This window comes from Phaethon aethereus (assembly GCF_964289735.1).
Source record: "Phaethon aethereus genome assembly, chromosome: 5".
In the NCBI taxonomy this organism is placed as follows: Eukaryota; Metazoa; Chordata; class Aves; order Phaethontiformes; family Phaethontidae; genus Phaethon; species Phaethon aethereus.
The window spans coordinates 16,823,864-16,840,076 of record NC_138579.1 but is presented as its reverse complement, the minus strand read 5'-3'; the positions used below and the strand labels follow the sequence as shown (position 1 = coordinate 16,840,076).

At 34.3% G+C, this 16,213-nt stretch overlaps 1 protein-coding gene across 1 annotated transcript in view; it reads left to right on the top strand.

Moving 5' to 3' along the window:
• The window catches only part of PAPOLA (poly(A) polymerase alpha), a gene marked incomplete at both ends in the record, with an annotated part of 45,099 nt that overhangs the window by 19,169 nt on the left and 9,717 nt on the right, over positions 1-16,213 (top strand). The window contains 9 exons of the mRNA XM_081999819.1: positions 524-635; positions 1,897-1,986; positions 2,082-2,220; positions 3,726-3,798; positions 5,295-5,415; positions 6,341-6,425; positions 10,950-11,003; positions 11,770-11,889; positions 13,566-13,675. Coding sequence (XP_081855945.1) covers positions 524-635; positions 1,897-1,986; positions 2,082-2,220; positions 3,726-3,798; positions 5,295-5,415; positions 6,341-6,425; positions 10,950-11,003; positions 11,770-11,889; positions 13,566-13,675 — 904 coding nt within the window. The remainder of the gene's footprint in view (positions 1-523; positions 636-1,896; positions 1,987-2,081; positions 2,221-3,725; positions 3,799-5,294; positions 5,416-6,340; positions 6,426-10,949; positions 11,004-11,769; positions 11,890-13,565; positions 13,676-16,213) is intronic.

The following is a 16,213-nucleotide window of genomic DNA, read 5'->3' as shown; positions in this document are numbered from 1 at the left end:
GAGGGTTTCTTGAGTGGGTGGTCTCTGGGTCGGTGATTGTGATCTCCCCCTGCCGGAATTACCTTTTCTCAAAGTTCACTTAAACTTGGCAATACCAAATGGTCCTTCACGGACCGTTAACACACACACACAATTATTCATTTCAAAGTCTTTGTTTCAAGACAGAAAAATTGCCTTCACTGTGTTATACTACACCATTCAGACTAGTTACACTGTTCCCTATTTGCTATCAAAGAACAAGACATACTACTCTTAATTCTGATCTTATACAATTACAATGTTACATACTGATTAGATCCTAGATGTTTGAATCAAGATGGAAAGGGTTGGGTGGACTTCTGAGCAGCATTCCTGGTGCATAACGTTCTTATGGTTGCATCTCTATAGCCTTATTACAATTCCCAGCACCTCGGTTACAGGAAGACCACTATTATTAGTAGTAGTAAACTTGATGAAAATGGCTTACAGAATTAATTTAAAGAAGAAAGCAGTTTTCTAATGTCTTGTCTTATCTTTTTTTAAGATTGATATTTTGTTTGCAAGATTAGCACTGCAAACTATTCCTGAGGATTTAGACCTACGAGACGATAGCCTACTTAAAAACTTAGACATTAGATGCATAAGAAGTCTTAATGGTATGTATATACAAATTTGCATATAAACTTCTCATCTAATCTTTTAATAATTATCTTAGATTGTTTGATACAGTAGTCTAGTTGTTGACTGAAAATATGGCAACTCCATATCTGTAAATGAAATCATAGCCAGTTTTATATATCTTTTTGAAGAGAAAGGTTGTTCCTTGTTGGCCAGATTTTTATAAAAATTTTTCTTTTATTTGGGTAGTAAATGGTGCTGTCTGGAAATGAATGGGACTTGCAAGACTTTTCTGTGGAGCACTATTTATTTCTATAACTTAATATGTATGCATGTCTTCTAATTTGTATGTGTTTTAATACACATGAACATACACAAAATTGCTTCAGTGATAAATTGGGGATATCAAAATACTTTTAGCTTGAGATCAGGTCTCAGGTCTTTAAGTAGCTTACCAGCTTGTGGAACCCTTAACTTTTCTATAATACCACAGCTTAAAAAAATGTTTTTTATGTACAGGATTGTAGGGGCTTTAGCCTGTATGCAACTTGGTGGGGGGAGAGGAACATGTGATGTATCACTGACTTCTGTTATGAGCTGAAACCTTGATAATTTGACGTTACCACTGCAACTTGCACTGTTTTGTGAAATTCACATTTGTGTAGTCTCTAGAATTCATGCTTGCCTCTTACTTGCTTTGAAAGGAACTCCTAGTCTTAGATAATACTATCTTCTTGCAACTAGCTCTCTGCAACTGTTTAGTAACTATGAACAAATCAAGCAGTTAATATTGTAATATCTAATGTTATTCTTAATCCTGAAATTATCCTATCAAAGTAATTCATATATCTAAAAACTATTCTCTTTAACCTGTTCTCATAAATTCAAACAAAGCTGTGACCTGTGACTTCCAGGTTTTGTCTACGTCCGTGAAGACTTATGCTTTTAATTTGTCTGCATGTGGTATGATACACTGCATGTAATCCCTTAATAGCAGAACTTAAAATTTGTTTGTTTCTTAAACAGCTTGTACAGCTTATTAATAAGAGAAAATCAAGTAGCAGTCCAAAACTGTAACTATGTGTGCATGAATGTTGAGTGCTGCTGTAAAACAGTAAGAGGAAAAAAACACCAAAAGAAAGTATGTTAAACTTTCTAATTCAAAACAAAAGGGATCAAAATATGAAATGAGTTTCCAGCATGCTGATCTGAAAAGTTTGATAGCTTTGAAGGTGAGGGAGGGTAAGCCAGCAAAAAACTTTGCAGGCAGCAAGTTTAATGGGTTCTTTCTTTTGGCAGGTTGCCGGGTAACCGATGAAATTCTGCATCTAGTACCAAACATTGACAACTTCAGGTTAACACTGAGAGCTATCAAACTGTGGGCAAAACGTAAGCAGTTTTATTCCAAAATTTGTGAAGTTCCTGTTAATTCTTACAGTTACTGATAACTCTCTCCTTTTGTCTCTTTCCTTCTCAATCCACAGGCCACAACATCTATTCCAATATACTAGGTTTCCTTGGCGGTGTTTCCTGGGCTATGCTAGTAGCAAGAACTTGCCAGCTTTATCCAAATGCAATAGCATCAACTCTTGTACATAAATTTTTCTTGGTATTTTCTAAATGGTATGTTTTTTCTTTAAATTTAGATTACACTAAAATAAAATTGTTTGTAGACACTAAATTTTAGTCCTGTTTTTATGGTATCATTTTCAGCTGTTACCAGAATAAGATAGTAGTTATAAGCATTGTTCTTGCTGCCAGAAAGTTGTTAGCTTGAAGTCTTCAATAAGTCACCCAACATGTCTTGTTCTTAAAGAATCCAAAACTAAACCACGCAGTTTTTAATTAAAATTTTCTTAAGTATTTGTCATAACTCAACATTACTCTTCAGATACAATACTTACAAAGTATTTAAGCAAAATAAGAGCAGACACCCCAAAATGTTAAGGCTTTTAACATTCAGGTACTGGGATGATGGGAAAAGGAGGCATGTCAGTATTGTTTTTGGGCACATGGCTTAAATGCAGTTCAGGAGAACCAGTGTCAAAAGTGTGGTTTTTAATCTTTTTAGTGTGGAGAGGTAGGTGTTTTGGAAGTTGGAATTTGATACAATTTCATACTCCTGAGATAGTTACCTCAGAAAGATAGTTTGAATAACTGATGGGAGTAATGGGAACATTGCAAGTAAATTTAGAATGAATGGTACAAAAATGTACTTTGCAGATTACAAATGAATACTGTTTTTCTTGAAAGAGTGTGTCTGGATACCTATATTCTTTGTGAGACATTTACTGATTTTAAGTATCAATGTACCAAGTTGTTGTTTTACTTCAAGTATAGTGTCTTTCCATCTTAACATGAAGATAATTTTCACAATTTCCCTGTCTTCAATCCATAGGCTTTATAGCATCTTTGAGGTACCTAGTGTTTAATAAAATCTTGCCACACTAAGCTAGTGTGCCACACTAGCTAAAACTAATAGAGGAAAATTGGTTGCAAGCTCTGTTTAATGTGTTACTTACTGCTGTCCATTTTAAGTGTATAGCATAGGAGCATTAACGTACGAATACCAACCGATTAACTGACTTCTACTCTTTATAGGAAGGTAACTTTACTCATGGGTGTAGAGATGACTTGAAGAATAGAAGTATTACTTTTCATTCTTAGTGTTTCATTCAGCATGGTTTCTTTTTGTCTTGATGGGAATTTTTTTGATACATATGCTTTGTAATGATACTATAATGCTGTTTTCATGCTGGCTGTTTCTTCTGTAGTTTGTCCATGAAACAGCTATCTTGAAGATGAACCCAGTGTCAATCTTCATAGAGGAATTTCTCTCTGATAGGTATATTTCAAGAAGAATTAGAGGAGTTCAGTTACCTAAACCAGTAGTTGGAAAGCTCTAAGACTACAGAGAATTCATTGTTCTGATGCTCTGGAGAAGCTAATTACAGCTGCGTTGTAGTTCAGCAATATAGCTTGTTTAAGCGACCCCAATTAGACCAGAGGAAATGATGCTGTACCTTTTGAAAGCAGAGTTAAGAAGGATTGCGTTCAAAAGTATTGTTTGTTGAACATACGTGGTTGTATCAAATAGTCTTATTCAGTGCTACAATCTTTTTGAACAGGGAATGGCCAAATCCAGTGCTATTGAAACAGCCAGAAGAATGCAATCTTAATTTGCCTGTATGGGACCCAAGGGTTAGTGTATTATTTTTTCCCCTATAAGTCACACTGTACAATAAATTCAGTTGCTTAAAGAATCCTAGGTGAACTTCATTTTGGGTTTATTAAACTTAATATTTTGGTATTATGTCTTCTTTATAAGTAACCTCTAGTTCTCCTGAGTGTGGAACAAAGTTAGCTTAATTTTGTAAACTGACCACTTGAAGCACACTTGCTGAACAATGTACTTTCTACTCCCAACTTTTGCAATAAGTGATCCTAATAAATATTCAGTGTAATAAGATAAATGCCTTAAAGTAATGCATTTTTGAAAACCTGCTTATCTTAAAACCATTTGCTTCTGACTTAAACCTGTTATTTTTGCAATTATATTGAATTCACTTCAGTGCAACAGTCACAGCTGGATAGGTTTGGTTCTGTATAAGTCTAGTAATACATCTTTTCATCTTGGACAAAAGAAGATCGTAACTTGAAATCTTAAGTTGTTTTGTATATTGTTTATAATATTTGATCTCTACCTTTGTAGCACTTACTACGGACATTAGACATTCATGCCCTTCAGACAGTCGATAAAACAGCTTGCAGCAGATGCACAGTTCACATTCGGAGGTTTCAGTAGGGCATAGCATGAATGTGTTCAATGCTGTTTTGTCAATTTTAGAATAGTTAGTGTTCAACTACTCTTTTTGGTGAATGATGTAAGCACCAGAGGTTGAGTTGTATGCTTTTTTGTACTTGACATCTGTTTTTCTGGTTGACAGAAGTCCACGTTTAAATATTGTGAGACAGTTGAAAAAGTGTTCTTGAGTCTTACTGGTATTTCTGGGATAGGGGGTTTGAGGTCAGTGTGTGATGGGAACTGTCTGTATTGTAGTAGCTAAACGAAGTGGGGTAAGTTAATGACAGGGTTTTATTTTTAATTTACCATCTACAAGATTGCTACTCCAATGCTATTTTAAATGTATTCTGTGTGTGTTTTGTCCCTTCTTTTTTTGTTTCCCTGTGTGCTGTTTAATAAAAGATAAGTTAACGCAAGTGATGCTTCTGTCAGGTTGCCTAGAGCCTCTTATCTTAAGCTGGCTCTTTATTTTCAGTAGTCTTACAAAAATAAAGTATAAAATATTTTTCGCAAGGTCTGAAGACAGTCATTCTTCTGAAGGTGCTCATATGGTGATAAGGTGTCCTTGTTCTGACGTCATCACAAGCTAATTTCTATTAAAGAGAGAAGTTGTTCTGTTCAGTTGGCATTTCTGGACTTAGAAATGCCTGCCACGTGATCTTCATGTGCTGACAGGTTACAGCCCGCCCACATCACTGTGGTTCAGAATAATGTCCTCTTTGAAAGCATTATCCTTGTTTTCTAAACTTTCTCTGAACTATTGGTAAATTTACTTGGTCTGCAAACTAAGATCTTTTAGAAATTAACACTCGGTTGTAGTAAAGGGAAAAATCCAAATTTGTTAACTCATGTGTATGCTTGAAGAAAACTGATTGGCTGTTGTTATATATAGGTAAACCCCAGTGATAGGTACCATCTTATGCCTATAATTACACCAGCATACCCACAGCAGAACTCTACCTACAATGTGTCCGTTTCCACACGGATGGTCATGGTTGAGGAATTTAAACAAGGTAAGTATTATCTTATGCTCTCTACATAAACATATTCAAACAGATTTAAAATAGTTCTATTGTAGGTATGCTTTGTGAGGGGGGAGGTGGGAGGGTGTTAAATAGCTTCTTGACATGAGACTTTTTCTGAGAGAGGTAGAACTTGGTCTGTTACACTTATGTTGGCTTAAAGTTGCAAATTCAGTAGAGACTTCTGCAGATCTGTCCTTTACTGTTAGAAACTGAGGGTAATTAATTACAATGCCTTGTACTCTGAGAATTAACGGTATAATATTTTTTTTGTTTATTTCAGTGGCTTTAGATTTTTGTCCTGCCACATGGAAGATTAGGGTAGTAATTCCACTTGATGGGTGTTTCTGGGCCTAATATAAGACAATGTACTTGCTCTGAGATGAGTCCTCTAGATTTATCCTAGTAATCTGTTTGGATAATTATAGTAGATAAAAGAACATGTTGTCAAAGCAAGGAGTAGACTTGATGCAGAGAGCAACTACTAGTAGCTCTCTCGGGCAGAGCAGTAGCTTTTTGTCTCACTGTTTCTTTGCCTTGTACGCTGCCTTGCACAAGAGATGACTCAAGTACTGTAAAGAAAAAAAATCTATCTTCTTTGGACTGAGTAGTTACTGTGGCATACATAAAAGATTAAATTGAGCTCTGTTACACTGCAAAGCAAAAATACATTAAATCATCAGCTTGATCACTTAACATTTCTAAATGTATTTTATTGAGGTTCTTTTTAATAATATGATTTATATAACTACTGCCCACTTAAGGTATGACTAGAATGTAAAGCTTGTTGATAAATTCCTTTGAATTTGAAGGGGGGAAATAATTCATAGTAACCTTTGCTAAGTTAATAAGGTGTTTTTACTTGGGGTACTAAACTGTATTTAAAAAAAAGTTTAAATTTTTTTTTATAATTTAGGTCTTGCTATCACAGATGAAATTTTGCTGAGTAAGGCAGAGTGGTCCAAACTTTTTGAAGCTCCAAACTTCTTTCAAAAGTACAAGTATGTATTTTATGGCATGGCAGAATATATTAAGTTTTATCACTTAAAATATCTAATGATGCTCTGTAGCACAGGATCTTAACTATACATACATTAGACTTCCGAAGTGTTTTGTTAGGATTTTTCTATCCAGAGGGGGAGTGAATGCACTATTGTCCTTTCTCTTAGAAAATGAATAATTACCTCAGGTACTTTTTTTTTTTCTCTAGTGTGTGTTGCAGGAACCTGTTAGTCCCTGACCAGATACTTAGAATGTCACCAGTTGACTATACAATTGGTATGCTACCAATAAAATTGAAAATATATATATGAGCTGGTTTGACTAAGAGAAATGTTTTTTAGTGGTGTCAGTAAGCATTCTAAAAATGGGTCTTGCCTCTCAGGAAGCAAGTTATTAAAAGATCTAATTCAGAAGGTCAGTATTTAAGATGAATACATACTTGAAACTGTGTGTCTTCTTCTGTCAATATAGTCAACAGTTCACTCTTATAATAAAATATATTTTTGCAATTGTGTTGACTAACTGCCAGATGTACTAGTTATTACTAGATTTTTTTTTTCATTAAAGCTTAAGGCTTTTGGCTCTTATTAATACTCTTTCACACCTAGCTTCTCTAATTTTGTAACGTCTTTAAGGGAAATACTGAAGTTCACACTTCACATTTTTAGGTTTTCTAGTAATATGCTTGTGGGGCAGAAGCTTGTTAAATGTATATGGACTTGCTGAAAGTTGTATTTTTATAATAAATATGGATTATTAAAATACGGACTACATCTTCTTTGCCCTCAGTTGAAATTGGAGACCCATTTTTCTTGAATCAAGATCAAGTATATTTTACACTTGTTTCTGTGTTGGGTGGTTGGTTGGTTATGTACTAATCTAAACAAGATTGAAATATACAGTTCCCCCATTAAAAGAGACTGATGACCTTCATAATGTGTCTGTGTTTTGTTTCTATACCTTTTGCATGATAAAAGCTTTAAAACATTTGGATGGCTTTTATGTTGAACCTTGGAGATTAAGTTTGAAAACACTTAAAAGCACTATAAAGTTATTTTTTGAACTTAAAAATGGGCTGCAGACAAATCAGTTTCTGCTCAAGAGGTTGCTAATAAATTCTGTAGTACATTTTCTGTTTCTTCTGAAAATAGGAAAAAAATAAGAAATATTAAATTATTTTAAATCTCCATTTTAATACATTTTTTTGTGTGTACCAGCTTTAGCCATTTTATCAGTTTTAGCAATAAAAGCTTGCCAACATTAAATATCTAGGTTTTGTATGTTTTGCACAAAATGTCTTTGCTTTAAGTGGAATGGTATTATGGAGCCTGCTTTAAATTACCCAAGATTTTATCTGTTTTACCTCAGTAAGTTAATTTAAAGCTTTGGTTAATAACCTTTACAAAATAAAATTATCTGCAGTCATCAGTATGCGGTAAATGTGGGTCTATTGGTCAAATCTCCATCTGAAAGCTAGATGTTTCAGATTTCCCCTCCCCCTTTTCACACTCTCCTCCTGTTTAAGTTGTAGATGCCTTGATTTGTTCCTGCTGAAATTCAAAGCAGTGTGTAGTGCTCTGCCAGATAAGAGATCTGATCCTTGCTCTGAGACCTACTTTTAAAAACATTTCTTCCCTGAAAGCATAGCTTTAGTAATCTGTAACACTTTCAATGGAAATTAGTTCCTAAACATCTATGTTGATAGTAAACACTTTTGACTTGTTAGCTCTGTTTAAAATAAACAAATTTCAATGATGTGTGACTAAGGAAATCTGCAGGCTAATACATACCTGCATGACAGGAGCAGATTAGAAATTGGGATAATGGGGAAGTTGTTTTTATTTAATTTATTTTTCTTATTTTTGAAATGACAGCAGTTACTTGGAGTTAGGGAGTTACGTGTGTTACCTGCCCTTCATGTAGGTTTAAATTTTTCAGATGGTGGGGGGAAACAACAACAAAGAACATACGCTTGCTGGATATGGTGTTTTACAGGGAAATGGCAAGAATATGGATACAACATGAGTATGAAGTGTTAAATGAGAATTAAATTATTAGAGCTTAAAACCAAGAGGGAAGTATGGTGATGAGATAAATAACACTCTTTTAATGAGCTCTAGCTTATTGTTTCTCTGTTGTAAAGACAGATATCCTGCTAAATAGATAGAATATAAACGTACCTTTTAGAAAGGTACTTTGAACACTTGCCTTGATAGGACTTTATCTAAAGCACTGGATAATTCAAAGTGTATTTTGACCAATTTGACCAAATACTGGTAATTTGACCAAACCAATATACTTCAAAATAATACCCTGCACCTAAAAATCACTGAGAGGTAGAAGCTTAACTTCAGAACTGTGTGTTTTTTTATCATGAAGTAATGGATACTCTGAATTAGACATATTCATTGTGATAAAATTACAAATGAAGAACTCATAACAAGTCTTGTCTTTGTAAAATTTAAGTGAGACCTTGAGACACTAAAGCTAAGTATGTCTTAATTTTTAACAGCTTGTGCTGTTTACTGTTTATATTTTACTGAAAATGGCAATAGCATATTCCCAGTGATTAATCCCCTCTCAGCACTGTTTAACAGGTGGGGGGGGCAGGCAGGGAGAAATTGCATATTTTCCTTTTCCTTTTTTTTCAGCTAGTACTACCTGAGCAAAAGTATCTAATCATTATACTTATTTTCATAAATTAGGCTTAGGGTTTATTTCCTAGGTGCTTACCAGCTAGTTGAGGCTTACATATAGCCAAATTAAATTTTTTTTAGTTGTTCTTCAGAATTTTGTTTCAAAGAGCTGCTTTTAATGAGTAACTGAAAAATTAGTTTCTTCAAATATTTGCAGATTTGAGATTTGTCTCTTTCAGTTCTTACGTGGTTAAAAACAGCAAAAAGCTTAAGTTGTCTTTCCTATGAAATGAAACATTCTGCAAGTGTTCATGGTATGTATGATGTAGGAATCTTACGGATGATAGTTGCATATCTGGTGTTCCTTGGAAGAAATTGATATTAGAGATGAGTAACTTGTCATACAGAATTTGAGTAAAGGACTGTTAGTCTCTTGTCCCTCTTTTTTTTAAATTATTTTTTAAGACTTCCTGTATCATTGCTAAATTCCACTTGAGTCAGCAGAATGTGTGTTCCCAGAGAGAGTTAACTTTCTGAGAGAATTTGTTACACTGCCCCCCTCCACCCTCCAAGCAATAATTCAGGTATTTTAGGAATATAAATGATTGAATCATGGTATCTTGCAAGTAACTAAAATGAGGATTTCAATAAGATAACAGGAAAAGGAACAAATCCTTAACATTTTTGTATGAAGCAGTTAAAGATGCAAAAAAAAAAAATTTAGATAAAATGCCCTATTCAGAAGGGGGAAGCAGTTTCTCCAAATCTCTTTTCCAGTCCTCTTATTTTGTTGACATTCTCTGACTGATTTCAAAGTAGCATTTAGCAGGTGTTTTTTCTCTTGCCCTGTAAAGATAAGCACAGAAACATGTAGTTAACTGGTTGGTTCTGTTGATTTTGATTTACTGTTACTATTTGAAGACCTGTAGCATCAGAGAGGACTCTTGGCACCATAGCTTTTCACCATTGTTGACCTTGTGTTCCTTTCTATGAGGAATTAGCCCTAGTACATATACCTCATGTTACTACTGTTCTTTGAATCCTGCTCTGAAGATCCCTAAGTATACTCTATCAGTATAGAGTAATGCCAAGTTGGATGACTTGGGATGTTCAAACAGATTTCCAAGCTAAACTTCTGAAAAACCTGACTGTAGACATGTAAGGTTCCCCTGCCTCCCTCATTATGAACTCAAGTTAAAAGTAATCATTCCCCATTCCACTGTCCTTGGGCTTCTTTGTTTAAAATACCATTCTTGCTTTGTATACTGTTTGTTTGAAATTTACTTACAGTGGGTATACACTGATTATCCTGGAATATAATTGAGAGCTTAAGAATTATCATCAGAGGAAACATTCCTTGTGAAGTTTCAGATAAGTGTCTTCAGACAGTTCTAAAATGCAGATACACAATTTTTTTAACCACACTTGATCATGTTATATTTTACTTTGAACGAGCAAATATATGCTAACCACTCTCTAACTATTCAGAAATAATGTTGCGACTAAGACTACTGACATATGTATGGATGGTTGTGTACAGTTGTCTTTACTTGCAAGAAATCTCTAGTATAAATCCCTGATCTCATTAGATATTGAAATTTCAACTAGTGCTATGTTCCTAGCCTTTTATTGTTAAGGTTACTGGTATTAAAGTGTAGTTGCAAATGTCCCTAAAATCTGAAATGTTTTGAGAAGTCCATTAGTGGCACGCTTGGGGGACATAGCCTCTTTGTCTACTTACAATACTTAATTTTATTATAGGGTATATACTTAAGCTAATAATCTGTAGTTTGCAATGTAGAACTTACTGCAAAGTTTTGATGTTAAGGTTTGAATGTCTAGTTTTAGAAGTATAAATAGAATAGCGTATTGTCTTTATCTCCAAAGGCATTATATTGTACTTCTAGCAAGCGCACCGACAGAAAAACAGCGACTAGAATGGTGAGTATAATGCTTGCTATTTAAAAGAAAAACAAAAAACACAAAACAACAAAACCAAACAAAAAAACTGTCAACCTTGGATGCAAGGGAATATCTAGCATACTTTTTAATGAAACGAAGTGGAGCTTCAGTGTTTCAAAATTAAATGGATGAAGATGGTACACTTCTGAAAAACAGTAAAAATGAAGAACCAGGGAGTGAAGGTTGTTGCTTGAATTTTGCTTCTTTACTGTCAGGTTCATTTTACATATCTTATTTTTTTAAGCCCTGTGCATTTTTTAAATAAGCAGTGTGAGCAAATATGTTTTTAGTCTATAGAAATACTGTTTCTCAAAAAAAAAAAAAAGCCTCTTTCCCTTGTTTCAGCTGTTTTTATTAGGGAAGTTTTGAGATTGTCAGATATTAGGAATTTTTTCATCTTTAAAATTCATCATCTGAAGCCAAAAGAATATTGGAGAAATATGTTGGAGTTTCTTGCTGACTGCCTTTTACTGATGTGTAATGTCTTGCTATTTAATTCCATTTGTAAAATCAGGCCATAATGAGAGCTTCAGGCCATTCGTAAGCTTCCCTTACGTTAGTTTTTGTAACGTGTTCACTTGGTTTATTGATCTGGATTAATCTGTCATGTATAGCGCACTAGTTCTTTTGTAGTCTCAAATATTGGTATAAGGAGAATGTTAAGGATTTTACCCTGATATATGAAGTTAGATACTTCTATTATTTCATATTAATGAGAACTTGCTAATAAATAACATTTATGCAGGGTGGGCTTGGTGGAATCAAAAATCCGTATTCTAGTTGGAAACCTGGAGAAGAATGAATTCATTACACTGGCTCATGTGAATCCACAGTCATTCCCAGCACCCAAGGAGAATCCTGACAAGTAAGAAAAACTGTTTTTTCATGTAATGGTGAGAAACTAACTTAGCTCAAATATCAATTCATTAATAAATAAACTAGCATTTTTACAGAATCTTAAATGGATTAATTTTTAATGACAGCATCTAAAGCCAAACAGTTTTCAACTCTTAAGTACTATTTGTAAAACTAGATGTTCTTTATTCTGTATAAGAATGTTTCTAAGCCAGAAAAGAACTTTAAGGAAAGAACATATTTTTGCTAATAACTACTAATTGCATAATTTCTTGCTAGTAATAAGCGTTAGTTACTGCTGCTTTAGCTGCTGTTTGAACATCTAGTATCAATTGGTAAGACAGTTTTAATTATGAGGCAGCACTGAGAATTGTCTAGAACATCAGACACAGCAGAACTGAAATCTTGAGTAACTAAGTACATTTAATGTTATTAAATTTAGCAGTTGAGATGAATGTCATTAAAACTTGGCAATGGCTGATGTTAGAATTCCTTGGGATGTGGAAACAGTGGAGCGAACACCAAGCACTTCAAATTGTTTAGGTTTATATATGTTTTTCAACTCCTTCCCCTTCTGCCACTCCCTCCTCCCCTACTCAAAACAATGATTGCAGGTGTGTGGGCTAGAACTCTTTTTAGTGTTGTAATTAACTTCTAAGGAGTCATATTTCTGTGTGAAGTGAAAGATGGAGAAGAAACTTTTGTCTTTGCTGCGAATACGTGAAAAGCCTTGTTTACCTTTCACACAGCCTTTTCCAGACATAACTGCTTCAAGTGACAGCATGGTGCTACTATTTTTTAAAATTATATACATAAATGACATGCATGTTCCAAGTGAAATTGGACAAAAGCAGGCACTACCTCTTAAACACCATTTTAGTGGGTAAATACAGCTACAGCTGCCTGCATAATCACAGGCTCCGATTTAGCTCTTATTTCAGAGGACTTGATGTGGGCAATGCTTTTAGGAAAGGTCATTTTTCCTAGTGTAAACAATGTATGTTCTTTCACCTGCCTGCCTAAGTTTGTTCGTTAATTGATTGGAAAAAGTGTTCTTCTGAAATAGCCTTATAGGGAAAAGACATTTGAATTAAAACATGAAATGGCTGGAGCTGCTATAGAAGTGTTGCACTATATTCTATAATAGTGTAATAGTTCAGCTTCTCTGTATACTGTGTGAAGATGAGCTGTTTTCTTACGTGGAAACTGCGCTTTGTGTTCAGTTACAGCTAGGAAATTTGACAGTTGAAGAAAAGCTTAGGTGGCAAAATGGAAGTTGTTTAGTCAGGGAATAGATTCTGACTGCTTTCAGGGTCAGGTGCTGAAAATCCGTCCTCTCAAATCTGTTACCTTTCAAATCTATTTCCTTCACAGTTGCGATGGCTAGTTGTAACTCCCAAAAATGAGAGAATCTATACAGAAGCACAGTTGAATAAGTAATCTATGGATTATCGTTGTTCATTACATTTGCTGGCGATAGATGCGTCAGTGTTTCATGACTTTTTTTGTATTGTGAATGAGAAGGGAATGTCGTTAAGCCAGTTTTGTGTTTTGTATTTCTGTGGCTAGCTCCCCATTGCTAGTGGAGCTAAAATGAACAACTGTTGTCTGTTGCAGCAGATAACTTACTAAATTACTCAGTTCTTTTGTCAGTATTATATGACTGTTTTATGTAAAATTTTCCAGGGAAGAATACCGTACAATGTGGGTGATTGGGTTGGTGTTCAAGAAAACCGAAAATTCAGAAAATTTAAGTGTCGATCTTACCTACGACATTCAGTCTTTTACAGACACAGGTGAGTTTTGCTTTCTAGATGTTCTGCTATTAATAAAGTTGCTGAAGTTACTGTCTTTGTTTATAACATAGTCTCTTATAGTAGTAGAATTGTATGTAGACATAGACTACAAGGATTTAGCAAAGGAATTAGGGTGTTACGTAATGAAATACAGTTTTAATGAGTTTTAATGCTTCTAGATGCTTCAGACTAATCGTTTTCAGCTTGTTTTCATTAAAACTGATTGAAATGATGTACACAAATATTTCAGATCCCACTAAAAATGGTACATTATATTGTGATCTTTATTAAACAGACAAGTTTGTTATCATATGCAAACTACGTAGCCTAACCTCATTTTGACAATATGTGTGTAGTTCAAATATTTTTTATTGCTTGGTGAAACTGAATTTCTCAGTCCATTAAAGCCGAGTATCTAGTAGACTCTAGAACAAAATGCCTTTTATTCCATGGCATTTTATACTAGCTAGCTGGTTCAGTAACTTTCACATCCAACGCTAAGTGCAAGAAACCATTTTGATTTTTTCCAATGTTTACTTTTTGATTCACGAAAATAATACAGAACAGGCATAAAAATATGTAAGCAAAGAATTGGTAACAGCTGGAGAGTGTGACTCTCCAGAGTCTTAAGACTAAGAAAGGAACAGTATCTTTGATAGACTTACCTATCTTTTTTTTTTTTCTTTAAAACAAATTACAGTTAACTCTATAAACATATTTGAGCCTTAAAGGAAAGGGTTCAAGTGCAACCTAAAGCAACCCTGGTCTCTGGATTTCTAAGAATCTGGAAGAGAAAAAATTGTACACCTTCATCCCCCCCCAGTGTGGGTGTATGAGTGAACGTAATATATACGTAGATATATTAAGTAAATCATGACAAGGTTTGAAAGTTCTTTATTGTCATATATAGATGCAGTGGGGGATCTGTGTGTGTGTATATATCCGTATCTGCCTTTTTCTGTCAAAGGGATTTTTATTTTCTTGAGAGGTGGAATGTTCCTTCTGATTATAAGTGGTGAAGGTGAAACTATAGACACATCATTCTAATTTTTGAGAATTTAGAAAAGGCAGCATGGCTGCTGCTTTGAAGGAGTGAAGGAATCTATGTATTACAGTTTCTCGGGTCTTTTATTGTTTATAAACAGATATTTCAGTAGTTTTCTTGTCAGAGAATTTTGGTATGAAAAGAAATATAAAACTTGCACTTACGATTTTGAACAATTTACTTGCACTACATTCAAATCTGAAATTTGTCTAAATATATGCAATTTTAAATGAAATAACATTTAATCAAAATCATTGTAGACTGTGATGCATAGTTTTCAGTTCAATAAGTAAATACACTTCCAAAAGTAACCAACTAGCAAACGATTTCTATTTGTGTGTTGTGGGTTTCTTTTGTCATCTCAAACTAACATGGGTCTGTCTTCATTGTCTTTAATCTGTCCTGAAAACTTCTGTTTGCCTTGTCTTTTGGAATAGATCTTAAGATTTTATTAAAACTACTGAATTATTGTAAAAATGAAGTTGTGGAATAGCTTTCTTTTTAGTGGGAGCAGGGCGAGGAAGAGAGTATTGAAGCCTGGGCTAGGTTTTCCTTGTACTGAAATTTTGGTCTAATGTCAGGAATATGGAATGCTTTAACCATGTCTGGCTTTCCTGAGCATGCCCCTGCCTTAACTGTAACTTGTATAATCTTTACACAGAGGCTTTATAAGCTTCTTCAGTACCAAAAATTAGTGTAGTAGGCTCTTCAATATGCAATATTCATTGAGCTCTTTGTGTGTCTGTCTCTTAACAGCTTTTTAATTACACGTTCACAGCCTATTCAATGAGATTCCTTAAAGTTTGCAGAACATACTGTGAATAAGGGAGATATCTCTTACGTTTTTGTATTTAAGATCTACACAATTTTTTTTATTCATACATCTGCCACAGCTTTGTTCAACATTGTATAGAAAGTTGATGTAAAAGAACAACAAATTTTTAATTTTTCCTGGCTTTTACTTGAACCCAAGATGCTGGGTTGACAGTATAGTTCCTTCACTAGCACTAACCATGTAGACTCACCAGAAGTAAATCTTCTGAGGTGAAAAGAAATAGCTCATTATAGTAGACATAATTAGAAAAAAAAAAGGCAAAACAACAACCAAAAGAACCCCAAAACACAGCAGAAAAAAACCAAACATAAATCACTTCTGCATAAAAATGTAGTGGTATCTGAATTGCCAGAATAATTTGTAATATGTTAGCTGGCACACAAGCATTCAATTTCTGAATGAGAACCCATTTGCAAAAATAGCAGCTGAATCAACTGTGAAGAAAATAGTTTTATGTAAATACTGTATTTCTTATGAGGATATCTTATTTCTGTCTTTAGTCCCTTTGAGATGAAATGAAGAATTCACTTCAGAGCTGTTACTGTTAAAACTTGTTAACAATATAGTTGAGAGAACTATGTGCTTGCAAGCTATTTTTCTTGGAAAACAGGTCACCTGTTTCCTAACTAATGTTTTGGTGTTTGTACTATCAGCAGTG